This window comes from Cygnus olor, chromosome 8, assembly GCF_009769625.2.
Source record: "Cygnus olor isolate bCygOlo1 chromosome 8, bCygOlo1.pri.v2, whole genome shotgun sequence".
Taxonomy (NCBI): domain Eukaryota; kingdom Metazoa; phylum Chordata; class Aves; order Anseriformes; family Anatidae; genus Cygnus; species Cygnus olor.
The window spans coordinates 12,564,977-12,592,904 of NC_049176.1; the positions used below are offsets into that span (position 1 = coordinate 12,564,977).

General features: G+C 44.4%; 1 protein-coding gene across 6 annotated transcripts; it reads right to left on the reverse strand.

Moving 5' to 3' along the window:
• Positions 1–1,626: 1,626 nt before the first annotated feature.
• On the reverse strand, positions 1,627–27,875 carry TNN (tenascin N). 6 transcript variants are annotated; one of them, XM_040565572.1, is made up of 18 exons: positions 27,693–27,875; positions 25,917–26,051; positions 20,807–21,262; positions 19,504–19,875; positions 17,086–17,349; positions 16,037–16,222; positions 15,433–15,522; positions 13,592–13,855; positions 12,034–12,297; positions 10,978–11,241; positions 9,886–10,149; positions 7,516–7,646; positions 6,850–6,982; positions 5,866–6,017; positions 4,342–4,438; positions 3,501–3,668; positions 2,661–2,824; positions 1,627–2,115 (listed from the first exon to the last, which is right to left on the reverse strand). In XM_040565572.1, the coding sequence occupies exons 3-18, from the start codon at positions 21,216–21,218 to the stop codon at positions 1,969–1,971; spliced, it is 3,372 nt and encodes a 1,123-aa protein (XP_040421506.1). In that variant the 5' UTR covers positions 21,219–21,262; positions 25,917–26,051; positions 27,693–27,875; the 3' UTR covers positions 1,627–1,968. The 6 variants fall into 6 exon arrangements, with proteins under 6 accessions (XP_040421506.1, XP_040421504.1, XP_040421505.1 ...); XM_040565570.1 differs by having other exon boundaries at positions 27,660–27,875; XM_040565571.1 differs by having other exon boundaries at positions 26,953–27,875.
• Positions 27,876–27,928: the final 53 nt, after the last annotated feature.

A 27,928-nucleotide genomic window follows, 5' to 3' on the forward strand; every position in this document is an offset into this window, starting at 1 on the left:
TTGCACAGGGAAGAACTGCTGGGAGCAGTCATACCTGCTGCTTTTTAGAGCGCACACTTGATTTTAGAGTAACTGAGCATAAGGCTAGTCCTCAGGTCCCCATCGCTCACCTGCCTCACACCTACACCATGTCCCTTAACTGACCATCACAAAAAAGAATCTCCCTCCTTTTCCCATGTCCTTTTCTCATGCTCTTAGCAAAGAGCTGCAAAACACTTCAAGTGCAATTTTCCTTTCCTCTCCTCCCTCCATTACTCTCTTCCTTCCCTCATTGGGGGGGGGGAAGAGGCTTGGACATCCTCATGCAGCTCAGCTGAGTCTCTGCCTGCCCACCCCCACAAGCAACATAGAAATGAAAGCAGTACAAAGAATTTAGAGCTCACCTTTGAGACAACTCTCTGGCTAGCTCTCCTCAGCCAGGTCCTACCAGCCACAGAGCAGTTAATTGCTTTACAGTATCAAGTCATGAAGAGATCACATAGTCCCTGTCTCCATTCCAGAGCAGACTCCAAAGGACTAATTTTTATGGTGCTAGTTTTTCCACATAGCTCTGGCAATGCTGGGTATTGCTCCACCTCTGTAAAGAAAGCTTAGTTTAAATTGAAAAGAATAATAATTCTACTACCCAAAGCAAAGAAGATAGAAATATTTTGAGACCTCCTTTATTTTCAATTTTATTGCTTCCCCACAGTCTGAGAAAGATTCTTTAAAACACGTTGCTCAGCTTAGCACTGGGATAGAAGAGGCCACTAAGACATAGGACAATCACGTTCCAATCTGCTCAGACAAGCAAGCCTTTTTTAAGCAGGCATCGTTTGGTGAGCTCATACTTACTTCTTCCTTGGCTGTAGCTGGTGGTCCAGAATTTACATATCCGCTCAGGGCAAGAAAGTAAAACTCACCTTTATGGGTGTGAAGAAAAAAAAGCAGCCAAACGTGAAACCAGATGCTGGAGCCCACCTGAATCTGCAGACAGCCTGAAAGGAAAGCCTGAGGGAGAGTGTGCAGGATCAGTCTAATTCCAAGATGCTCATTTTAGTGTCGGATGATAAGCGATATGATTTCAGCATCACTGGCTACCCACACTGCTAATGAAAAAGCAGAGGGCGGCAGATGGAAGAGTCGCATAGAGAATTTTCTTCATGGTCTGTATCAGGCAAGCGTTATGTAGAGGTTTGGGATGGTAGGAAGAGCTTGGAGGAGTGTAGCGCTCACAGTCTCACCTTTCTGGGCATTATCTGGGAGTGTGAACATTAATTCACTGCATGTCTCCTCAGGCTTTTCGTCTGACTGGGAGACAAGAAGAGACAAGCTAAATATAGAGCAGGATTTTTACTTGGAAAGATGTGATATTGGAGTTTGAGGAACCCAGACTACAGACTTTGCCTGGGTTAATGAGCCCTGCTAGCAGTCTGACAATGTCTCCCAAAGCCCAGCAGTTTGACTGGAGGAAGAGAAAGGAATGCTGTGCCCCAGAAGATGAGGGGAAAGAAAACAAGGACTACAGACCAAGAGAAGGAGAGGAGGCTGTCTCAGGAAAGCTCTCTCTGGTACAACATAGGGAGCTTTCATTTTTCAGTGGGGTCAAATTTATTTTCGTTGAAGTCTGAAGTGGATGGCACCAGAGAATTGAGGAGTCAGCAAGCTGGGTTTTAAGAAACAATAGCATGTATTAACACTTGTTTTATGTGCAATTCATAAAAGTTGCATACATTGGATCAAGCAGGTCCTTGTCACGTTTAGCCAACCAGGGAAGCTACAAGCCCAATGCCCCCAGCGAGCCCCCCCCCAGTCTCTGTCAGATCACCCATCAGGAGCTCCAAAGGCTGGAAGCAGGCTGGGCTGCAGACACAGAGACTTCTGGGGCAAGTTGGTCAGCAGTTGCTTCCAAAGTATTGGAAAGAGTCATCCAAACCTAACTTTAAGAAATACCAAATCATAATTTTTGGGTCCTGCACAGAGGACAATTTAAGCCCTGTTCTTCTTCCTCCTTCCCTGTAGAGTTCTCTTCCTCCTCCCAAGGATTGACTCATTACTAGAAGACTGAGGACGGATCTTCATCTCAGTAAAAGGGATGGAGAACTCATGGCCCTTCCATGGCTCCCAATTCACCCCCTGGGAAAAGACCGAGGAATGTCTTTTATTAAAGCATGCAGATCAGTGCTAGGAGTTTGCCACTCTCCCTCCACCCCAATACCATTTAACCCCCCCCCCAAACAGAGACGCTATTGTTCACCAGATTTTGACTGTAATTGTAATCAGTTTTCCAGACACTCCCAATACAAATTAAGTCTGTCTGGTTTGGAACCCAACTGGACTGAGCTGTCTTCAAGCACAAAATCAGCCTGTACAATAAGATGCACATCAAGGCATGCACTGAAAGCACTTGCTTTTTTTCTCTGTTCCCCCGTGAAATCAAAACAGCTCCACCTCAGATATTTCCGTCCACCACAGGAATCAGGAGGCTGTGAGCTCAAACCCTCTGGATCGAGGGAGAACAGCAGGGTAAGATCCATGAGCTTCCTTATGGATCGTTTTCCTTTCACATGAAATGAGTTAAAATAGCCTTGGCAATCTGTCCTGCTATAGCCCCCACCCTCTGTGGCTCTTCCTAAGGCTAGAGAGAAGAGCTGACCCTCACACAGAGATGTGCCACTCACCTCGCTGTGTTTGCTCTCCCCGTATTTCCCATTAAGGTTGGCCAAGTGGCAGTTCTTGTACCACCACGCGCCATGGTGTGTCAGAGCACAGTTGCTGAGAGCCACATCATTGTCTCTGTCCCACGTTGTGAACTTCCAGCCATTGTGGTAGGTCATGGCATCCCCTAAGGGAAGGGATTGCAGACGTGAGTAGGAATAAGGGAGTGCAGTTGCTCAGCTTGAGGGTTTATATCAGGCAGAACAAAGCAGGCCTGTCAGGGGAAAAGCAACAACGCAGGATGGGGCTGGAGAATAATTTCTAATTGACTGCTATTAGAGGCCATGTCCAAGGGCTGGGTGCTCTGGTGCTGAAGATCTTAGGGCAGCAGGAGATTAAGAAGTAAGTGGAAGACTACGGACACAACGGCAACGGTAAGGATTTGCTAGTGGCAGAAGCCAGCACCAGGATAGATACTTCTGCTGAGCAAACTCCCCTTCTGAACGAAAAACATTCTTTGCATTTCTCAGCTGGGGAGCCCCAGAAGTTGCTCCCCCATAGGCACAGGTTATCTCATGGAACTGCTTCACAGCCTGCCTGTTCAGCTGGTGTTTCTCTGGGTCACAGAGCAGCTCTCTTCCCAGCGAAAGAGCAACTTTCTCCCGTCCTCAACAGGAGACGGCCCTGTGGGCACACTCTCCTCAGCCCTCCTAGAAAGTAGAGACATCTCTCCTCAAAATGAGCCACATCCAATCTAACCTGACCTAACGAGCTGCCATGCTACTGGCAAAACCAACACAGAGTCCCCAGCATTTGCTCCCCTGTGTGAAGCAGAGAGAGCACAAGTCGCAGGCACTCCTCACCAGCATTGCCTCTGTAATTCCCCACCGACAGCCTGTATCTCTCTCTGCTGGAGGCAACCTGGAAGAAGTCGTAGACAGCGTAGGCAGACTCATTGGCTGTCCGCAGATCCACCCGCAGCTCATAGCGGATGGGGCTGCTGCTTGTGAGATTGTGCAGCTGGTCAAGACCTAGAGGGAAGAAAAAAATACTTTTAAAAGGGAAAAGCCTGTTCACCTTTGCAGTCCTGGAATCTCACCCTGTGGCCATTTTGGTTAAATCAGCTATTTCCTGCCTGCCTCCTTCCCTGCTTGATGCTGTCATGACATTTTGCCAAGTTTATGCTGTCTTATCCCAATTTCTGGCAAGAGATAGCATTGTCAGAAAAAAAAAAAAAGAAAAAAACAACTTAAAGCAGCACAAGACAGACTGTGCAACATTATTTTTCTAAGAACATTTAAAGACTCTTGATCCAAAGACCTTGACCTATTTAGGACTGGATTCTCTGATCCAAGCAGAGCTAGCTAACAAAAAATGACTGAGCACACTAGGTTTTGTATAATAGCCTGGATTTTACATTTTCATCACTGTATTTTCTTTATTTTTCCTCTTATAGGAGCATGCAAGCCCGAAATAAACATTTCTAGAGTTTGGCTTGCTCTGGGACCACTCCAAACGCCAAACATGTCAGTGGAAAGACTTAGCAGGTCTTTACAGATCCTCAGTGTTTCATTGGCACTTCCAGGGAAGACAAAAACTGACAGGTGAGGACTGAAGGCTCAGCAGGGCCTGGGTATTTCAACATTTAAGTGCTTCTACAAAGCTAATCTTCAGCTCTTCACCAGTAACACCCTTGTACTGTACCAAGCCAAAATTCCCCAGTGGGATCTCCAAAGCCTTCCACATAATTTTTCCAGCGTTTGTAGAAATCCAGCTCGCCTGTGTTCCGCCTCTGAAACACCTGCAAAGCAAGAATTGCTGAGTGAGAGTTCACAGCAGGCCGAGGAGAGAGAGAGTATTGGGGTGAGAAATCCTCATCGTGATTCAAATACAGTCTGAAAGGTGAAGTGTTTGGGAACAGACAAATCTAGCTAATGGTATGCTGCAGCTGATCAGGGTACATATGCATTCGTTTTCATTTTCTGACTCCAAAGAATCATATAATCAATAAGGTTGGAAAAGGCCATCTGGTCCAACCTTTAACCCAGCACTGCCAAGTCCCCCATTAAACCATGTCACTAAGCACTACATCCGCATGTTTTTTGAAGACCTCTATGGATAGTGACTCAGTTACTTTCCCTGAGTAGCTTGTTCCAATACTTTACTACCCTTTCAGTGAAGAAATTTTTCCTAACAGCCAGCCTACACTGCCCTGGCACAACTTAAGGCCATTTCCTCTTGTCTTATCACTTAGTGCTCGGGAAAAGAGACCCATCTCCATCTCACTATAGCCTCCTTTACAGTAATCGCAGAGTGAAAAAACACCTGGGGTGAATACTTAGTTGTACAAAATTTACAGTTTACTTTTCCACCAATCCCTGCAGGCAGGGATCCTGCAAATCTCAACACTTGGGCAAATCAGGCTTATGGACAAGATACAGAGGTACGTTTAGGTTTCTAAACTTCACCAGAATCAGCAGGACTTGGGCAGTAATACACAATTTGTTTCAGTGGAGAAAATCACTTATCACTGAAAATAAAAGTTGAAGAAGGGAATGAAGATATTTTATTTGGTCGTTTAGGGAGAATCTCAGATTCGTTATTTCACCCTTACACAAATTCCTCACCTCAAAGTGCCTGTGTTCTCCCTCCAGCTTCCCTTGAGTGACTCACTGTGTGGTCAGAGTCTGGGTGCATGCTCACAGTACTAGCATTTAAAATATTACCATCAGCTGAAATGCATTAACTGTCCACACATGTAAACTTACACTGTGGTCAAGATGAGATAACCTAGCTTAGCTTAAAGATCTTTTGCAATAAATTGACTAAGTTGTACTAACTTGTCTTTTAAAGGGACTTGAGTGCATCCTCAACAACCCCTGTGCCCCAACTGGCAAGAGGTAGCATGTTAAACTGCCATAACTCAGTGATTACCCTCAATCAGCAACAATAAAAGCTTTGAGTCACACTCATGACCAAGTAATGAAAAGCCCAGCATCTCCCTGTCAAGCTTTTGAGCCACTCAGCCTCTCACAGCTTTTCTACCGGCTGTCTGAGGGTTATCCATCAACATCCACCTCCCTTTCTAAAACATTGCTACTCCATCAAGGCAGGAGCTGAAACACAGCAGGGCAGCAGAGGAAAAAGCGTCAGCTAAGCCCAGTATGAGCTTCCCTTGACCACATTCATTTAAAAAAAAAAAAATAAAAAAATCAGAGAATCACTCACTATCCACCCGCCTCCATCGGTGGTCATGTCACAGTACACCTGCATCGGCCTGCTGCTGTCTCCGTTGAGGTAAATGGTGTACGTGCCACTCGGGGTGTCTCCATTCTGCTGTGTCTGGCTGCAGTCTGCTGGATACGGGTAGAGGAAACTAACTGAGAGAAGAGAGAGGCCAAGACAAAATCCATCAGCAAAGCGGGCCACGAAGCTGGAGCAGGCATCTCACACCTTTAGGAATCTCCTACAATGGTTCTGGATGAGAAGAAAAGGAAGCGCCCAGCTGCACCAGCAGGTAGCTGCAGGCAGCCTTCCCCACTACTTGGGAGCTGGCACATGAGTGGGGCCACCAGAGGCTGCAGGAGGTGCAGTCCTGCTCTCACTGTGACCCAGGACAAGGAGCCCTTGCCTGTGATGGTGGGAATGCCAGTAATCAGGGAGTTTATTTTCTCTGCATCTCACAACCTGTCCACAATTGGCAGCCGCTGTGAGAACTGGCATGGTACAAGAGACTCCCACATCAAGCTGGCGTGAGATTTTGTGTGATTTGCTGTCATCCTGGTGTACTTATCCTGATCTCTGAAAACAACCCAGGCAGCTGCCCAGTGCCACAACAGTACTTATACAACTGCACCCTATTATTAGGAGAATGGTGCAGAAAGATCCCTAGCTTATCATCATCTCTTCTGCCCACTGGCAGCTCACCAGGAGGCTTTGTCCTGCCCTTGGCCAGCAAGGTTTACCAGCAGCACTGACCAATGTGGGCAATCTCCACTTGCTCCATCTTGTTGCGTTTCCAAGCCTCCAGATGGTGTGGCTTAGAACGGACAATCAGCCAGAAGACAAGCTGTTGACTCACTAGATGGCTTGCTTCTGATCACATAGTTTCCCAGTGTGTCTGTAGAACAGGAACTCCATCCCTGACCTCTACCATAGAACACAACAGCTGCAGAGCCCAGGGAAAAGTGTAACACCAAGGCCCGATCCTACCTGTGGAGAAGGTACTGTCTGTCTTTCTGCTCTGACGATCTCCCTTATAGGCCATCACAAAAATGGTATATTTTGCTCCTTGTTCCAGTCCTTCCAGCACAAACCGTTGTTCACTAGGACCCAGCTGCACTGCCTGCCAAATAAAACAGACTGAAGATCAACCCAAGTTTGAATAGCATTTAGCTTTTCTGGACTACAGTGCCTCACGCTCTGCATCTATTTATGGGCTTTTCTTGTAGAGTTCAGACAGGCACACACTGGCTGCATACCCTTGAGATGTGGAGTCCATTTCCTCAGAAGGAAGAATTAGAGCAGGGTCTCAAGAAACACTGTTACGACACTGTTACTTTATTCCTGCTGAGTGCTGCTCTTCCATGTGGTAACAAGTTAGAAAAGCAAAAAAAAAAAAGCCGCAAACCTGTTCTCTTCACCATGAACATCTGTTGGGGAGAGGCATTGCACCGTCACAAAGTCCCTCTACAGCTTCTACTCCTGACAGTAACACATTTCCTTCCTTAGGCTCTGCCTCCCCAGGCTATAGATAGCATAGATTCCCCCTCAAAATTGTTTCCCTGTGGTCCATATACCCACAAGATCCAACTGGCAGAGCCTATAACCCCAGGGGTGATCTCAGTGGTTTCTGCAGGGCTGAGGAATTCACCATACCTTGCTGGCGCCATCTTGACCCCTGTAGGTCAGAGAATAACCATCAATCTGTGCTGCAGGAGGAGTCCAGGTAACTACACCAGTAGACTGAGTCACATCTGATACACGCAGGTTCTTGGGAGGATCAATCTCTATTGAAAAAGAAATGAAGAATCATGTCCCTTTGCATAAATGAAAGACAGCAACCCCATCATAGAGCCTGGGCAGAGCTTTCAATGCCTGATCCTGTTACCTGGGAACTACAGAAGTTACTCGGTGAAGTTCATGGCTAGCAAGAAGCAGCCTAGACCAACCATGGCAAGGTCTGTTACAAATCTGACTTGGGGTGTTTTGTAGCCCTGCAACTGTCTCAACTGTACAGGGGCTCCCAAGGGCCTAGGAGCTCCTGATCCACCTGCCTGAGAAGCCCGAGAAAAAGGCAGTTCACAGCAAGTGTCAAAAAGCATCTGTCTTATAAGATAACCACAACAGGGCTCCAGTGCTTCCCTAACGATAAAAGCAAATTTCTAAAGCTCAGCTAGAAGTAACACTAACAGAAGCAGCCTCTCGCAGATTTTCATCCTATGGTTGCTATATTCTGGTGTTTGGGGAATATCTTAAAGAAAATAGCAGTAGATTCGTATGACCTTCCAAGTTTTAGAGGGAGGGTACTTGGTGGGCAGTGCTGGCCTTGAGGGAAGAGTGCTCCAACCCTGAAGCATGCCTGAGTTTATGGCAAACTACAACTGAGTAATTCAGCACAATTCCCTGCTCCTCCATAGATCTGTGGTTGACAACGGGCCTCCCATTTAACTTGCCCTTTGATTCTGTTCTTGTCTCTGTAAACCAGGCAACAACATTTCTGAGACCTTGGAGAGTGTTATGAGGACAATGGTAACAAGGATTATAATGCAACAATGAAATATTAGAGTTGTGAGAAGGCCAGAGAGGAAGACAAGGCCAGGCCATGTCTTTTTTAGATAAAAAAGAAGAGCAGAGCAGTGTGGCTTCTCTGGATTCTGTGTATATAGGGTTACCAAATATAGGGTTATCTTAAAGATATAAAAACGGAGGAGAAATCAAAACACCAAATATAAGGAAGTGACAGAACTCTGAAGTCACACATGTTGTTCAAAACACAAGTTATCCATTATAACTGAAGACCGCAAATTCAATAGGTTCCTGAGTTAAGCATTAGGTCATTATTCTCATGCTTGGTATGGGAGACTACTACACAATTGCTTTAAATGAAATGACTCAAATCTTCTTAGAGGTGCTCATTACATGTACACCTCCTGTTGGACAGAAGAGGGAGCTAAAAGGTACCAAATCCATTAGAAAAACCAAGTGATGGGAAGTGCAGCCTTAGAGACAGTCCTCAGATTTGACAGCACTATTCCTAAAGGCCAGCAATTTCCACAGCTGCAGGATATTACTGCAGAATAGCTCCCTGCTACAGCCTGTTTTAATGATAGGGAATAAGCAACCATCACCTGGAGTTAAGAAATGTATTTTTTTCATCAGAAGTTGGACTGTTTTATCAGAGGTGTCTTTTTTTTTTTAAATATATCACTAAGAGGAAAAAAATGTGTAGATATATCAAAAATATCCCTACTGATGCTAAACACATTCCCTTTCCAGGCAGTTTCACTTCTTGTGAAATTTGCAAGTGCATCCATTTTCATTCTATTTCAAAAAAAAGAACATTTCAATTTGCTGAAACTCTCCTTGATTTTTCCAGTTCCTGACAGGCTTAGGCTTTTTGCCTCAACAGATCTCCATTTGTCCCCATCAGCTGCCCTCAACTTCTGTAAGCACTGGGGAACTGTCTGGCATCTTGCCCCAAATCTAAGCTTTATCTGTTCTATCTCACACCAGCTTGACTCAGAAACTAAGAAAACATACGTTAGCAAGGCCAATGGATGTGGAGTGACCCTGAAATATTCCCAGAACGCTGTAATCCTTATGGCTGACTGAACAGGACAGATTTAAGCCTGTTTTGCAGTCTCCTAGGACCAACCTAAGGTCATGAGTCAGGCCATTATTTTTAAGTGTCCCTGAATCTAAGACAGTTTAACTTTCGGATGTTAAACCTCTGTTACTGTTAGGCTTGATAGCAGCATGCAAAGCACTGCACACTTTTGATTAAGGACAAATGAAATAAGGTCAGTACTCAGCTGCCACAACTGTGTTACAACATCTGCCTCTTCTATTGCAGCCTATAATAGTCTCTGCTATACCAGGCTATAATCACGCACTTATCTCCAGAATGGGTTTACCACTGTGGATCTTCATTACCCAGTAGTAATGCAATCAGAGATCAAAAACTGTACAATAACTAGTGAGTGGGGTTCTTCTACCCTGGTTCTCTTCCCTTCCACCCACAGTTACCTGTCAGTGCATCCGTGCTTGCCCTCTTGCTCTGCTTGCTTCCCAGCTCTGCCCAGAGATGGATGGTATACTTCATGCCTGCTTTTAGTCCTGTCAGAGTTGTAATGCTCTTGGCTTTCCCCACTTCCATTTCCTTGGTGTCCCCATCAGCAGAAGCGTAGCTCACCATATACCTATCTATGGGAGCTTGGACGCTATCCCAAGAAATGGTGGCTGAGTCCTCTGTCACTTGGTCAGTTACCAGATTCTTTGGGCTGTCCATTTCTAAGAAATAAAGTGTGGAATATAGAGCATGAGTAACTGAAAGACACATATGTTGCTCTTTAAAGCTCTTGCTTTCTAAAGCCCCATGATATAGATGGTGTACACCATGTCTGGTTTCAAGTTAATCAGGACAGTGAGACCTGTGTCCTGCCCCATCTATCCCCCATTCCCAGGAAGCTGCCAGTCAGTCAGTCTTCAGCCTAGCTAAGCAGCCAGTTCCTGTGAACAAAAGCCTTCATTATATTAAGTGAATTACTGATATTTAAGAGACTTCTTCTGAGCTCAGACAATTCTCTCTCTTTTCATGTTATAGAAGATGAGTAAAACGGGAGCATTCCCTTCCAAGTCCGGATTCATTGGTAAACACCATTCTTATTAGTGGCACTAGTTGAACCACCTGAAGTTTAAGCAGGGTTCAACAGCAGCAATATACACTGCTGGGCAGCACTCAGCCACACCTGCAGAGCTCAGCACACCTGGACACCAAAATCAGCAGATAGTGCTGGTAAGTGAGGACCACAGTGCTTTACTAAAGCACAATGAAGCTTGCGCTGGTCTGATAGCTTCTGAACTAACAGATCAGTTCAGTTGTCAGTTCCTAAAAGCAGTTAGCATTTTTCCTCTTGACTCAAAGGGAGACACCATTTCTATCTGAAGCTTTCTGTCTGAAGGTGCCTGGAACATGGATGTTTTCTCATCATAGGCGACCACAAGATGAACTGCTGTCTAGCATATGCTCCGCAACAGGCCAGAAGGAAACAGGCCAGAAACAGAGATCACCTTCACATCACAGTGTTGTGTAGTACCACAGAGATTCTCCTGAGATACCTGTCACTGCCTCAGTGCTGGTCCTCTTGCTCTGCTGGGTTCCCTTCTCTGCCCAGAGGTAGATGACATATTTAGTGCCAGGTTTCAGTTCTATCAGAGTTGTGGCAGTCTTGTTCTTCCCCACTTCTACCTCCTTGGTGTCACCATCAGCAGAGGTGTAGTTCACCATGTACCTATCTATGGGAGCCTGGACCCTGTCCCAGGAGATAGTGGCTGTCCTCTCTGTCACTTCATCAGTCACCAGGTGAGCGGGGCTGTCAATATCTGAAGAGTGAAAAGTTAAAAACACAAGTTGTCACAGTCAGGCTGTGCTGGGCCACCAGGAGACTCACCTCTAGGACTCCTCACCAGGAGACTCTCCTCCAGGAGTCCTCACCTACAGGACTGCTTTTTTTTTTTTTTCCTCTTTTGTTAAAGAGACCAGCGTGACCCAGCTGCACATTTACCCACCTCCCTTCAGCAAGTCCCTGACCTAGAGCATGGGTATTGTAAATGCTTACAACCTCTTGTAACGGATACAGACATTCAGCTCTACAATGGTATAAACCAACAACCCTCACACTGGGCAAACCACATCTTCTTAACCGGGACTGGCCACAGAGAGGAGAGAAACAAGATGGTAAGAACAACTGAGGAACTAGGATTAATCATCCTATTGCAAGAAAAGACATCCTGCATGCTGTTAATCTCTCTGCACTCCAATTTCTTCCCCTGCAAAAAAAGAACTTATTCCTTGAAAAAGGATAAACTAATTAACAAATTGAAATAAGACTATACAAATACATGAGAGACACTAGAATAGCATCGTTTGCACAGGTGAAGACCACTAATCCCTACTAGTAATTGCAACATAGCCTATTTGTAGTATGTACAGGTAATTAGGGTGTCTCTGATAATGTTGAATGGGTTTCACAGCAAGATGCATTAACCTGAAGACTGGATCTGCTAAGCTTGAATCCCCCTCTATTGTGAAGCTGCCTTGGGATGGGCTTATTCAGCATTAAGGCAAAGCTGGGCTGTCGTTTATGCTCTTAATTCACCCTATTGCCCTCTTACCTGTCACAGCCTCGGTGCTGGCCCTCTTGCTCTGTTGTTCTCCCTTTTCTGCCCAGACACGAATCACATACTCCATGCCCGTCTTCAGTCCTGCTAAGATGGTGACATTCTTGTCTTTCTCCACTTCTCTCTCCTCTGTATACCCATCAGCCGATGTGTAACTCACTCTGTATCTGTCTATTGAAGCCAGGACTTTTTTCCAGGAAACAGTAATTGCATCCTCTGTCACTTGGTCAGTCAACAGCTTAGTTGGGCTATCGATTTCTATAAGCGGAAGTAGTTATTAGAAGTTTTAGTATAGCACTGTGGTGATCACAATGGTCTAAATATTTAAGACAACATAAGTTTTATAGGCAGAGGTAGTATGTTTTATTAGACTATCAAATATATTTGAAAAACAGATGAGCTTTGGGAAATGATTCTGTGTGCAAAGACCTAAAAAAAGGCTTGCGCATCCAAAAGCTCCTTTGCTTTTCCTCCAGCTCAAACTGGCAACAGATCCAATACAAGTTTTGTCTTTTGCTACAAACCATGTTTTGATCATAGTACAAATAACCAATACTTAAATAAATCCCATTGGATATCCCATTTGTGCACCCAAATCATTTTTTACTCTTGGATATGGAGTAAGGTAAATAAAACAAAGGGGCTAACAGCTTGCAAGCCCTACCATTCTTGACACGTTGGTAAAAACCAATTATGTTTATTTGAACTTATCTGCTTAAACATCCTGAATGGAGCATCCCAAACATTCCCTTTGGTAATGCCTGCCTGTGGTCATTTTACCTTGCTAGGCAGCTGAACTCCACCACAACCACTGTACTGGGTTGTACGGGGTCTGGCTGGGATGGAGTTAACTTTCCCTGCAGCAGCCCACACAGACCCAGTACACTGCCACAGAAATGCAAATTGCACAGAGACAAGACATTTGCAAACAGTCGATAGAAACTGCTCCTGCATGGCCACATGGCTGGCTGAATTATAAAAACTGCGCTAAACAGTGCTTCAAGGAGTTTCCCAGTCCAGCTGCAGATGCTGCTGCAAGCACCCTTGCAATTGAAGCTCCCTGCCACCAGGGGACAGTGACCAAATGTCCTGTTCAGGAGATTTGATTCCCCACATGATTCTTACCTTATGCCATGATACCAATACATCTGCTTTTCCATTTTAACAAACACTCTGCTATGACTGCGCAGAATCTGTATGAGCCCACAGTACTGCTGGGCAAGGTCACAAGAGTCACCCAAAGAACAGCTTGGAGGTGGTTTATGGCATTTTTAAGGCAAGGCATGAATTACATATTCCAGTTATAAGGCTTTAGCTTTGGCTGCATTTCACTGTTCTCGCTACTGACAGTAACTGGTCCATAACAGGACTCAAAAGGAAGAACCTTCTCCTAAGCTGGAGATCTGTTCAGCCACACTGGTAAAAATGACATGAATTTTTTGCCTTATTAAAAACCCATACAATGCAGAAGCTGTACTGAAACAAGTAACATTAATAAATTGAGTTTGAAATTCAAACCCAGCTCCCTCCTCCTGCTGCTGCTACAACTTACCTGTCACAGCTCTGGTGCTGGCCTTCTTGCTCCTCTGGGGACCCTTCTCTGCCCAGATGTGGATGATATATTCCATGCCTGGCTTCAGACCCAGTAAGGTGATGATACTGTTTTCACTGCCCACCTCTATTTCCTTGATGTCCCCATCAGCTGAAGTGTATCTCACCATGTACCTGTCTATGGGAGCCTCGACTTTATTCCACGAGACAGTGGCTGTATCCTCCGACACTCGGTCTGTCACCACATTGGTTGGGCTATCAATTCCTGGGAGAACATTTTGAAATGCAGGATTAGGAAACTCCATCCAAATGAAACCACGACTATACCTGTCATAGCATGCACACATTTCCTTCATTTTGCCTTGCTGCTCTAGCCAGTTATAACAGTCATCCAGGCTCCTCCTACAGCCCCTCAAGAAAGAAAGGCATCCGTGAGGAGCCAGAATAGTCAGGGTGGGAAGAAACCAAGATTTTTCCACTTTCTAGATGATCTAGATGAAACATTCCATTGCTTTCTGTAGGAAGATCTTACAGTCCTCTTGCCTCACTTTGGGTAATGACTCTAGCATTACCTCTGCGCCTGCCCTCCTCACAGCACTCATCCTTTCTAGGTTTCTGGTGTCAGCCATTTGTTGCTCCTTCCTTTCTGCCTACCCTGCAAACCTGTCTCTCAGACTCCCCCAGACTACAGCTATTTTAGGCGATGTTTAGTGTTGGCTCTTGCAATAACTGGTATTTGTGTTAGCCCCAAATTTCAGAGGTTATATAAGAAAATGAGCAGGATTATTCATTGTGGATTTTTTTTTTCTTTCTTTTCAAGAAGTTTTCAAGCTGTTCTTCACAAACATGGGGGCAGGAAAACATGATCAAAGGGTGTTCATAGAATCATACCATCATAGAACACCCTGAGTTGAAAGGCACCCACAAGGATCATTAACCCTAACTCATAGTAGTTCCAAATAATCAGAATCTATGTGCGAGAAGCACAGCCTTAAAAAGACAGTGGAGAGGCTGTAGGTTCTGTTGTCTTACATCAATTTATTTTTAATGGAACAATTTACTCAGGAATGTCAGGCCTGATTTGGCATATTTCAGTCTTCGGATGCCGCTCACCCTCCCTTTTGTAAGAAAATCGATTTTCAGAGTTTCCAGTGTTTTACAGGTAGAATGAGACTTCAAAATTCTTCAGGCTCCCTTTTGCAATATTTTTCAGTAACTAGCTGAAAAACATTCTGCCATGTTTTTGAAGAGTTTGAAACATCAAAGAACCAACAGGTTTTCCAGACATGTTTAAACATACAGGTCTGAAATGACTGTGCTGCCATTTATAGGTAAAATATCCAGTACTGTTCAGTTCACAGCCTGGTGAACAGAAAAATAACGCTGGAGTCAGGGAATACAAGAAGGAAGAACTTATCCTCTTTCTTATTGCTCCTGAGCTCAGAGGCCAGACAAATCACCAGCGGCTAATGGCTGCAAAGTAGTCAGCAGCAGCAGCCATACACAGATTGGAAATTGTGTGCTAGGTCTCTGCGAGGTCAAATTATCAATGGTCTGGGTAGAGAAAGCAAGAACAAGCAAGCTCAGAGTTACTGCTGGGCCTGGCTCTGAGCTCATTTCAAGTTAAGGGTAAAATTACTGTAGCTTTGAAACCAAGGCAAAAGACTGAGCTAAGACTAGATTTTATGTTTAATAAACTGCATAGACAAGCTTAAACAAGATATAAGTACCCCTGACTGCAGTATGCATGAAGAAAGCAGCCAACTGTGTACCTTTTGCAACCTTGAACTGCCCCTGAAACCTGTAGTAACATCATTAGCATAAAAGAAACTTCCCACCTACCAGTCTTGCCACTCACTGAGGATGGTTTCCCCTCTTTACCATCTTTCACAGGTATGACAGTGACCTCGTACTCCGTGCCAGGTTTCAGGCCTAAAAAGAGCAAAAGGGAGCATTACCAACAAGTAGGAAAGACAGTAATTTTTCTTAAACAAAGCTATTTTGTTTGGTCTGCCCAATTCTAGGTTTGCAGTAGAGATCAAAGTAAAACGTGGATTTCTATCTGAACTTCCATTCGTCTTGAGAATGCCTTGGTAGCACTCCAGCCTTGCCATTAGGGTCTACATTGACTACAGTAAGCGAGGACTTCCCTAACATCCGTATTCCCAGCTCTGAAATAGAATATACTTTATTTCTGACAAGGACAGAATTAAAGCTGAATGCCTTGAAACCTGTTATCCATAGGGCACAGAAACTTTCTCCTCGTGGAGGTACCCATTATTATGGGATATGGGAATCCCAGTAGATCTTACTCTGGCCTACAGTGGTCAGAAGGTGAAGGAGAACACTTGAGAGAGAAGAATTGTCTCAGGACTATGACCAAAATCAATCGCTCCTACCACTTCTCCCTGTCCTTGCCCAATTTGGAATAGTCACAAGTACTCACCAGTCATGATGTGTCTGCTCTTGGGGTCACTGCTTTTGGGCACCACAACCTGTTTCTCATCCATCTCCACCAGGGATCTGAACTTCAGCTTGTAATAATCCACATCCGTTGGTGGGTTCTCCCACTCCACTTCCAGGGAGTGCTCCATCTCCTCCGTCATCCAGATGGCACTGAGTGGTGACAGGACTGAAAAGGACAAAGCAGAGTGCCAGGAGGAAGCAGCATCAGCATCAGAAAGTGACTATAAGGTCCTCCTCCCTCCCCAGTTGCCTTCTCTTAGACCTGAGACATTTTCCTCAGCCAAACTGAAGAGCTACATCAGTACAGCACAATAAATATTTAAAAAGGCTTAGTTTTATCCATAACATGCCAACTCAAGAGTTTTCTGGCTCTCAGCTCCCACCTATTGCGCTAGAAAAAAAAAAGTCAAAATAATCCAACTTCTCACTTTTGGCCAAGGGCAGGCAGCCAGCATGCTATCAGTTGCTAATAAAATATCATTTCATTTCTAGAGAGACTGCTTCAAATATGGTCTTTCCATATGCAACCTCCTGTTCTCAGTAACATCAGGTTCATTCAGTCCTGGAAAGAGACTATGAGGAAAACTTGCTGCTGCGGGCATTTTTGGCAGATGAGTACCTAGAGATGATGTCCTCCCTACTTTGAAGTCCCTTCTTCATCCAGTCAAACAGTACGTTAGTCTTAATAACATGCTGCCTTTTTGCATGCTTTCTTTTCTGCTCCTTGCAGTGGGCAACATCATGGATTCCCTGAAATTCAGAGGTGTCAACGCCAGTCCAATTTGGACGAGATAAAAGGAGAGAGAGGAAATTTGCAATACTTTCAGCTCCAGCAACACAGATCTGGAGACAGACTCTCCAGAAGAGAACAACAGAAAACTGTGACTGGATTGGGAAGAGAAACTGCTCTTCAGCATTCAGACAGGATGCTGAAAACCTGCAAAGTCAAACCATTTGCTCTAGTTGCTTGAAACTAAATTTAAAGATCTACAGATCTTGACTCTGAAGAAAGAGACTGTCAGGTCCTACCTGTGCTTGCTTCTAGATGCTTGGGCTCACTGGTAGTCCCCTTCTTTACATGACGAAGTGTGACATTGTATGTGGTGCTGGGGTGGAGACCCACAATCTCATAGCTGAGCCGCTCTTTGGGCACATGGACTTGTTTCACCAACATCTCATGTTCTACAGGGTAATAGCTAATGAGATAATTATCCACATCAATCGTTTGATCCCAGCTGACAGTCAGGGAGTCCTCTGTGGAGTTCAGCAGGCTCAGGTTCTGAGGAGCAAGCACTAGAAGAGAAAGAAAGCATCCATCTGTAGAGCAAACATTCACCTCCTTGTCTGTCTGAATGAGAAAGTCACTATTTAATTATTCCTTTTATGGACTGGAAAATAATTCCTGGACTGTACAAAACCCAGGAGATGTTCAGAGAAGCTCCTGGCCTGAAGTGAAAGGGATCATCACAGACACCACCGATTCACTCCGAGGTGAATTAGGAGGACAGGTGGCTGTGGAACGTGCCAGAAATCCGTCTTGCATTCTGCTTGCGCTCAACTTCTCTCCATCTGGCAGCTTCTCCTCCGGAAGCAGACTGAGGCCCTAATGACCTAAGCGAGCAGGAAATGAGCAGCACATTTATAGATTCAGTGCTGGGCTGAGAGCGCACAGCGCTCATGAGGAACCCTGCTCTGCTGGGAGCAGCCAGGAGTCCCTCTTTGTTTTCCTTCCTGTTTTCCTGATTATGGCATCAAACACAGACTTCCTGATTAAACTAATATTGTGCTGAGATACCAACTTTTTTTTTTTTTAAGGATACACTCATTTTAAACTGTTCTTTTATTCACCTTCAAATATCCCACAGCAGTATTTTGGAGTGGTCAGTAAACAAGAAGTCTCGGAAGAGCACAAGTCAATTCTTCCTGTTCAACGTGTCTTTGTCCTCTGTTTCTCCTTTGCAAGGATTTGCAAGGCATTAATTATACTGTTGCATGCTTGAAAGTAAAATCTAGATGTTCAGACATTCCAGTTACCATGGCAATGTACAACAAGATGCATTATTTCATGATCTGAGACATATACAAAAACAGTGCTCAGTTTCAGTGTCCCAGGAAGCAAAAATCTACTCCCAACTGGAACAGAAAAGGCAATTTGACAGCTATGGGAGGTGGGCGTTTGGCTACAGATGCTGACATGAGAACCACTTGACTCTGGACTTAAAATAAGCAGGAAGGGAGGCATAGTGCCCAGAAACAGCAAAACAGATCACGCAACATGTATTAGCTCTGCAGCGCTTGCTCACTCACATATTCAGAGACCAGCAACCACTTTCAGAGTGTAAAACACACAGAAGGTGTCAGGTAAGGAAGAGGACCCAGCCAGCCCCTTGGAGAGTCTGGATGGGGAATAGTTCTCCGCTCTCCACCTTTATAAAGCTGCTGTCTCCTGAGCAGGAAATTCTGGTCTGCTGAAAGGAGAGAAGAATGCTGAAGCCACGGAGAAAAATCTCTAAGTAGTGCAGAAGGGGTAGAAAGAGTAAAGTTTTCATGCAGAGCACTCGTTTGGGTGAGGAATTTGAGCTAGTAATCTGTATAAAAGGTGACAGGTCTAAGTAGACAGGTCAAGTCTGAGAGGTGAAGGATGACAAGGAGCATTAAAGACCTGCCAGTAAGGTCACTGCACACCCCTGCTGAACACCAGCTGCTGCGCAGTGTGCAGCTGTTACTTACCTCTCCTTCCTGAGGAGCTGTGAAATATTAGACTAAGCACTGATGTGCTGAGAAAGAAAAGTGGCTTCCAGGGCAAAAGACTGAGTGCTAAGGCCTGGAGTATCACCTTGTGGTTTAAGGGAGATTATAGGTTTTTTCAGAACAGGCACCGAGCCACCCAGCATTAAGCAGATTCTGCTGGATGCAGGCGAGCTCAGTCCAGCCTTCTCAGGCAAATGCCACCACCTTGTAACAACACATCAGGGTAAGAGAACTTCCTAAAAACCTCATTTCAAAGGGTGATTATTTAAACACTCTCTATATATTGTCTAACATTTTACCAAGTCAACTACCTTACTGACAAGCAGCACACACTGCAGCAAGCATGATTTTACCTCTTATTGTCTCACTTGTACATCAAGCAACAGATTCTGATTCCCTCTAACTACAGGGTCTGTAGACAGCTTTGCTCTCTCCTTCAGCTGCTATACATAGGTAGGTTTGTACTTTAACTTGTGTTTTCTCCTTTCCCTGATTCAGAAATGTTTTCCAGGCAATTCTTGAAGATATGGACCACTCAGCAATCCTTGAGTGCAATCCCAGCAGGAACTTGGAGAGAAACATGGTGAGTCCAGGCTTGGCTTGCCTATGGGATTAGCCCAGTTCTTCTCAGGGAGGGAAAAAGGGAAACTCAGAATGAAAGAAAGGAGGCAGAAATAACTCACAAGCTTGTCTTACCCTGGGAGCAGTCAGGGCCAAAGAAGCCCTCATGGCAGTAGCACTCTCCTGTGTCACAAAACCCGTTGCCACTGCAGTCCCCAGGACACCGTTTCTCACTGCAGTCCTCTCCAGTGAACTCCTCATAGCACTGGCAGACCCCTCTGGCCGTGTCACAGATCCCGTTGCCACTGCAGTTCTCAGGACAGAGCTGTTGGCTGCAATCCTCACCAAAATAGGGCTCATCACAGACACACTTCCCACCATCGCAGCGCCCACGGCCGTGGCAGCGGCAGGTGGGGTGGGAGCAGTCACTGCCCTCCCAGCCCTCGGAGCACTTACAGCTGCATGTCTCGTAGAGGAACGTCCCGTGGCCGCTGCAGGGAGAGACGCCTGGCCAGAGCACCAGGATGGCAGGTGAAAGAAAAAAGAAAAGGAAGAAAGTGAGGAACAGAGCAATGAGAAGATGTGTTCAAGGTCACTAAATGGAAAGCTTAATTATCATGGGAAAACATGGGCTGCAAAGACCTGAAGACATCACATGGTCCACCTGCCCCTCGTCCAAAAAGTGACCGGCTCCACTCTTGTCTTTCCCAGTGCATTTGTCCAGGGTCAGCAGCAGTACAGATTCCACAGACACACCAAACGATAAATTAGAAAGCTTTTCACAGCCTCTAACCTCAACCTTCCTGGTTGTAAGTGAAGCTCACCACTGTTACTATAAAGATCGAGAGCACATTATTCCCATCTGCTATAGGTTTGTTTTATTTTCACGTATCCAAGGACTTAGCACTTCTCCCTGTATCCATTCCTCAAACAACACCAGTTTGTTAAATCCTTTCTTATAGGCCATGCTGTATAAGCCTGGGATTGCAGGCAGAGCCAGTGGCTGTCACAAAACATCAGCACCAGAAACTGCTCTTCTTTTATTTCTTCCTTGATACCTGACTAAAGCTAACGATTCTCAACAACTGCAAAATTCTGGAGGCAGAAATGAGAAAGGAAAGACAGTAACAAAAAGGGCCTTCTTCATCTTCTATTCTCCCCTACCCCAAAATTCCTCCATTGAATCCTCCCGTCTACATGCCTGGGGAGATTTCCCTTGCACTGGTTTCAGAAATGGTGCATATTACTGCATTTTGGGACCTTCAGATTTCTTTTCACATCACAAAACCCTGAGCACCACTCCATCCGCAGGACTCAAGCGTTTCACTCACAGGGAACCTCCGTAACCCCTTACAGATGGATTCCAGTCCCCAGATCTCTGAGGAAAGCAGGCTATATGTGGGAGAAAAAAAAAACAGATACTGCAATTGTTAGGTACCTTGGCTTCCCCCACAGCACTTCTGAGGGCTGCAGAATTCTCTCAGCTCTGCCACTTCTTTCTCCAGCTTCTCCACCCTCTCAAGCAGACCTTTGATGTGGGCCGGAGTTTCACAGTCCCCTTTGGGTGAGTGCACATGGATGTTGTGCCTAAAGATGATATTCTGCTCTTCGTTTTCCTCAGCCTCCCCAGGATCTAGCTGCACCTCACTGTTGTCCGCATGCTGCAGTGGATCTGCCTCCACCTTGATCTGGGAGGACGCTGGCAGGTCAATCTTGTAGGAGTGGCTGAAGATTATTCTTTGACCATTGCTGGTGCAGTTGTCAGATGCAGGAAGTTGAGCTGCAGATGTCTGAACAGCACAGCACAGCAATACCCCAACTGGGAAGGCAAACCAGCTCCGGAAATCCATCCAGCAGGTTTTCAGAGGAAGCACTGATCCCTCAAACAGCACAGCTACTTTCAAGAAGAAGAAAAATGTAAGAAATGTGGTCATAAAGCTGGGTTTCATGATTTTTTTTTGAAGACAACTTCTCTACTTTGTCCTGATTCAGTACTAGGTTGGTCACTACCTTGGAAAGAGTCATGCTGGATGAATCATGCAAAAGGGCTTCTAGAACTCCTGACTAGGAGCTTTAAACTTGCAATTATCAAATGACACTTAATATCATAGTCCTCTGCAATTATTAATTACACCATAGCTCTTTTCATCCCCCTGCAGTTACAACAGCTACTGTATCAGTTTCCTAGTTGTGATCCAGATCACCAATTGGCAGGCCATGGTAAGTGATCCCCTGCAGCACCTCAGCTTGCACGGTTTTCAACTAGAAGCTTGACAACTATGGTGATGCTGTGTCCATGAAAAATTCAGAGAGCTGTCATTTATCTTTCGGTATAACAAGTAGAGCACTTTCTGAGGTCAGCTAAGAGCAGTGGGAACGCAGAACAGCTTTCACTGGCATAAATATACGGCTGCTTGCAGCTGGAAAATGACTCATGCCCAGATGTGTCGCAGTGTCCAACATCTACTTCCTTCTCCCGACATCCACAGCCAAACGTACCAGGTTCAGCACAGGGCCTGACAACACACTGTGCGCTGACCTGACACAGTGCCAGCCCTAGTCTTAGAGTCCCCATCTCTGCATCTGCCTGCTGGAGACAGAAAAGAGGTTTCCGTGGAGCTGAGGACACCTGATTTGGAGAGAGAGGACCGACAGCCTTGCCTCACCTCACCTCATTAAGCCTCTCAAAATGCTCACTTTTGGTACAACTGTCCTGACAGACATTTGAACTGGCTACCTGCAGCTTCAAGCTCTCATGTTGATTACCTCTGACTTAGTCCATGACTTCAAAAAGGCCCTTTAGGTCACTGTTTTTTAGCTGTGGGACTCAAATGATGCATGAAATGAAACCCAGCCTCCTCGCCCAATATAGTACATAGCCTACACTGTTACCTGGATTGGGGCAATTTAAACATTTCCTCCATTTTAAATTGACTTGTTAGCAATTTGTGTACCTGAACACTGGCTCTGCTTGGGGAACTTGAAGTTTGTTTTGCTTTCACTCAATATCTGATGTGTTATCTCAGCAATAGCAAGGTTCATTTAGAAGCTACTAGAGCAACTCTGTGAATATATGGTGAGGATAAGTTGTAAAAGTACAGGAAAACAAATGGGTTTATTTCAAAAATATTATTTCTTTCCTACCCTGCAGACATAAATAGGAAGAGCTTTTTTTCAGGCTGATTAAATATCAGAGCTAAGACTTAAAAATAAATATTACTATTGAACTGCATTGACATTTAAAAGTCAAAAGTGAAGTCCAAACATTTAGGTTAAAGTCTTCAGGTAAAGTCTTTAGCAAGAACAAAACTGTTTGCTGTAAAACTTTTATGTTGTTAACCACAGAAGAATTTTGGACTTCAGAAACGAATACCTTCTACACAAGAACAACAGGAAGGGAGAAACTGAACAAACATAGGATAAATTATAAAATTAGAAATCTAAATTTATTTGTTAGCTTATTCCACATTACAAACCGAATTTTGGCATTAACGGTGTCAGTCTGTACAGAAGGTGATACATACTTGGTTAAAAGCTTTGAATTTCATCTCACAGGATGCAAAAACAAAATGCCACCATATGCGACTTACTAAGCAGTCATGTTATTCATTGCACAAGCAGAAGGAAAAAAAAACTTTAAGTGCTAAATTAGGTAGTGACAACTAGAAAACATTTGGCCAATATGTATCCATAGTAACAGCACATCTGAATCTAGATAATAGCAATCCCCCAGATAATACTTTTTGAAGTAACAGCAGACTCCACTCCTAAACAACCATACAAAACACTAAGTTTTCAGCTCCTCTGCTGTTCCTATTATAATTAGGTTTCTGAAAGTCACACGGTCCTCAATTATGATAAAAATAAACTGTTTCTGTGAAACATCCCTGTATCTGCCTTCCAAAACTTTGGAAAAATCACTGCCATTAGGTCCACACCCACCATTGTACAGGAAGGTCTTCTTCATGCTCAGAAACATGAGGCTTTGGTTGCTAAACACAGACCAAAACACCACCACTATCATGCATGCAAACCACTACAGCACTACCTCATCTCCCTCCAAGCAAAATCACTGACATCCAACAAAATAGGGTATGGATTTCAAGATTGTCTTCATTTTTCTATCTTGTATGAATTAAATACAATAAAGGCATCATCCCTGCTTCTCATTCCCAAGGAGCAGCTTGTTTTGTTAGTTTTTTTCCCCTCCGTTCAGCACGTGTTTACTACATTTAACTTTTTGTTAGAGAAAAGGAGGGTAGAGAAAGGGTATGTTGCCCTGCTGAGGCAGGGCTTCTTCCCTATCTCCTTCTCCTTTATTTCCAGACCTCTGGACATGAGGCCCCTGAACCCAATCCCATCCCCCCCAAGCACACACAAAATCCCTTCTCTCAGCACGGAGTTCTGAATGCCATCTGAGGTTACATCATGATATCATTACTAATTAGGGCTTCCTGAAAACCACAAACTGATCTCAGATTTTCCTGGGGTTGGAGATCATTCAAGAGGAAAAACTCCTGAACATAAGCATTTCTGTTAAGCATAATGAAAGAGGAGGACAGCTATTTTGGCTTCATTATCATGCAATAAGGAGATTTCTCCCTGCTGTTAAAAAGAGCGGGTTTAACTGAGTCGTTGTGGAGAATATCACATCATATATGTAACTAGTGATAATCGGAGACTAAGGAACCGAAGAATTTAGGAAAGAATGCCTAGCAGTCAGACCTATTAGGCTACAGAATATTCTCCCAAGGAAAGGGATGGAAGAAGCTCTGCTCACATCTTTTTAACCTTCATAGAGGAAGGCACGGGATAACCAAAGCTGGAGAGAACCTACAGTACTACTGAGGAAGACTTCGACGATCTAACTCTGTAAGCCCTTTTCCACCCTACAGGTCAGTGCTTGAGAGTTTGGGGTACAGACCTTTGCAGTATGAACTTCTGGGGGCAATACATGACTGGATTCTGGTCCAATCAAGGCAGGAGTTGACAAAGACCCAGGTGTGAATACTAGCAGCGTGTCACCCAGGTGATGTGGATGGAGATGGGACAGAGGAGAGAAAGAGAACGGAGAAAGGACACGCAGGTCCAGGACAGCCCTGGGGTTACAGAAGGAAGAGAGAGGCAGAAACAATTAATAAGATCAAGGACCGAGCAATGTGGGGAACTAACCGTGCTGGAGGATGATTAAAGAACTGACCCCAGAAGAGAAGACCATGGAGAAATAAAACCAATACTATCAGGGACCAGGAGGCCTAGCCAATCAGCAGAAGGAACGTGTACTCATGGACACAGTGAGAGTTATGCAAAGCAACACTAAAAGCAATATGAATTAAAGCTGAAGGAAAACAGCCAGAAAAAAAGGAGCCATGGGCTGAGACCTGAGCTTTGTAAGTACCAAGGGCCAGTATATCATGCTATTTTTTGTGCACAGCATTTTGCAAGCTTGAGCTAGAACAGAAGCTGCCAAGTTGTACCACAGTATTGGAAACATAGGAGGTGGCAGTTTCCTAGCTGCTGAGTTAGAACAGCGGGAACATCTAACCATGCTAAAGCCAGGGGAGGTTTCCTGAGGAACACGAGAGAGTAACAGACACTCTGTTATGCAAATTCTTTTGCAATGTCTGATAAGCAAGGTATACTAACTCTTCATACATGAATGACAGATTGCTTCCAAAATGGTACATACTCATTAGAAAGTGCAGAGAGGCTTAACAGTGTTTTCACATTTGCTGGTTAGGATAAATGGGCATTTTGTAACAAATTCCCTAGCTCTCTTCCATTAAATCGGTAGTTTCCAGCTTAAGTCAGTTAGATTTTTGTGAAGCAAGTCTTTGTTTTGTTGCATGTATAGTTCAAAAATGTTGTAACACCTGTATTTAAATCAATTGTACTTATCCACAGAATGTCTTTTATATATATATAATACATATAACCAGTATAAACAATAAAGTGGTATTATTGTGGAAACAGTAGTCTATTTCATTTCATGTGGTAAAGACCTTCTACTGATTTGACTTCCACCACGGAGTCTGTGAAAACGTACATTAGAAGGCACAGAAAGAGATTTTGGGTGAGAAAATACCAAGCAACCATTAAGAGTGTTTGTTGCAATTATAACATGTGAATGTGATCAAATTCCAGAAAGACCTGCTGAACGAAAGGGCTTTTAAAACAATCACTATCACACAGAAATGAGAGCCAAAAATAGAAACCGCCAGGAATAAGCATTCTAAAATAACTAATTTGTAGGTTAAAGCCTGCCTCCAATAAAGCCAATGGCAAAACTCCCATTTCCTTCAGCAGGTTTCATACCGCTGGAAGAGAAAACATGTTAAACCTCAATCCCTTCAGCCAGGAGTGACACTAACTACTACTCCATACGCTACACATTTTGCAGTAATAATACATCCCCGTAACATAGGATTGTTGATGTTTGTGTAAGGCTTTCAAACCCTTAGAGGGCATGTACTACAGATGGATTTTTCATTCAGAAACAACAACAAGAATGTCAGAGGTTAAAAAATAAAATAAAACATTTCTCTTACCTTTCAAGTACTTTCAGATGCCCGTTACAGAGCCCTTCTGATGTATCCGCAACTTGTGGAGCCAATCTGGGCAAGCTGGAAGCTCACTGAGGTCTCTTCTCTTCCCAGCCCAGCTGCAAACCACTCCACTGCTCCCTGCAGTGAATTTAAGTCCCCATGCTCCAAATTAAAGGAACCAATAAGGTCTCTGGGTGTTTCCTTCCCACATACTGCCTGGGGAACTGCCTCGGGGGGTTGGGAGGGATACCTCACTCAGTGTCAGTCTATCCTACCAGCAGAAAGAAGCTCATCCTATTCGTTTTATGCTCCACCTCACACAGAAAGCCCTTCCAGACCTGTACACGTGGCAGAAAACACCTCAGCACTGCTGTGAAGACCCACATGTTCAAAAGAAATTTTGAAGAACAAAAGGTGTGAAATTCACGTATAGTCAATACCAAGAGCAAAAGCATAACACTTTTTAAAAACAGCAATACTCAAATAAAAATTACAATTAGCATAATAGGAGGGTTGGAAGGGACCTTAGAGATCATCTGGTTCCACCCCTCCTGCCATGGGCAGGGCCATCTCCCACCAGACAAGGTAGCCCAAAGCCCCATCCAGCCTGGCCTTGAACACAGTAGCCCCAGGGATGGGGCATCCACAGCTTTTCTGGGCAGCCTGTGCCAGTGCCTCACTGTCCTCTGAGTGAAGAATTTCCCTTATTACTAAGGTACCCAGAAGATAATTGTAAGCATCTGTGTTATACAGACATGTTTTTAGATAAAAATCTATCCAAGGACTCTGACCAGTTGCTTTACTTCTCTGTAAGAAGAAACTGTCCATAAAAAGCTCAAGATGGTAAGAACTATCTATACACATGAAGATTTTAGCCACAGCTGGACAGGGTGTGAAGTAAAACACATTTTCTTGCATAAAATAAAACACCATAAACTCTCCAGGAAGCTTTGCACTTTCTCCAAAACCTAACCCTAGGCAGTGACTAGTTCCAATACACACCCCACACAGAAAGCCCACCAAAAAGACTCAAAACTACCCAAAACCAAAAGGCTTTTGGTACACTTCATCCTTCTTTGGCAGACCCTTCCCAAACCCACTCACACAGCAGCTCTTGCACTTTCTCTCTCTCTAGACCCTAACCTAGACAGGGTTCAGCTCCAACAAACATCCCAGATAGGAATCCCACCAGAGAGGGCCTAAAACCCAAAGCTTTGGGTACACATCCTTCTTCAGCAGACCCTTCCCAACCCCACTCACGCGGCAGGTCTGCATTTTTCTCTCTCCAAGCACTAACCCAAATTCTTATTTGAACCATAACCCAGTCCCTAACCCTAGACAGTGACCAGCTCCAACACACATCCCACCTAGCAATCCCACGAAAAAGGGACCACAACTCAAAGCTGCTGCTACTCCTCAACCTTCTTTAGCAGACCCTTCTCAACATGGTATTCTTTCAAGGGACCTCATTTTCTCACCTCCACAGCTTGTTAGGTGCTGATTGCACTGTTTGATGCGATACAGAGACTTGAGAAAGGCTTTAGCTTTGGATGAAATAATAATTCTCCTTCTCCTACTCTATCTGTTTCTTGCTCATCTGGACCATCTAACAATAACACAGACACCTAAGGAAAATATGACAAAATACTAAGTAAATGAATATATGGTCTAATATACAAACACCCTTTGATCACATCTGGCTCCTTGATTAATTTTCACTCCCTATATACTACAGATTGATTTTACCAGCTGGAAAGATGCAGAAATAGGAAATTATACACCTTATCATCAGGGAATAAATCTTGAATCTTTCTCTCTGCAAACACCAGAAACCTGTTTCCATGCCAGTCACACATCTCCCCTCTATGCCAGTTTAATTCTCTGTGTAACATATATTAGTGGTATCAGCTGAGCACATCCACAGGACAAAAACAGTTAACAGGTTGGCTGGCAAGGCAGCCAGAAACTGAGCAGGCTGTAGAGAATTAACCACTTAATCAGCTTCAAAAATGGCT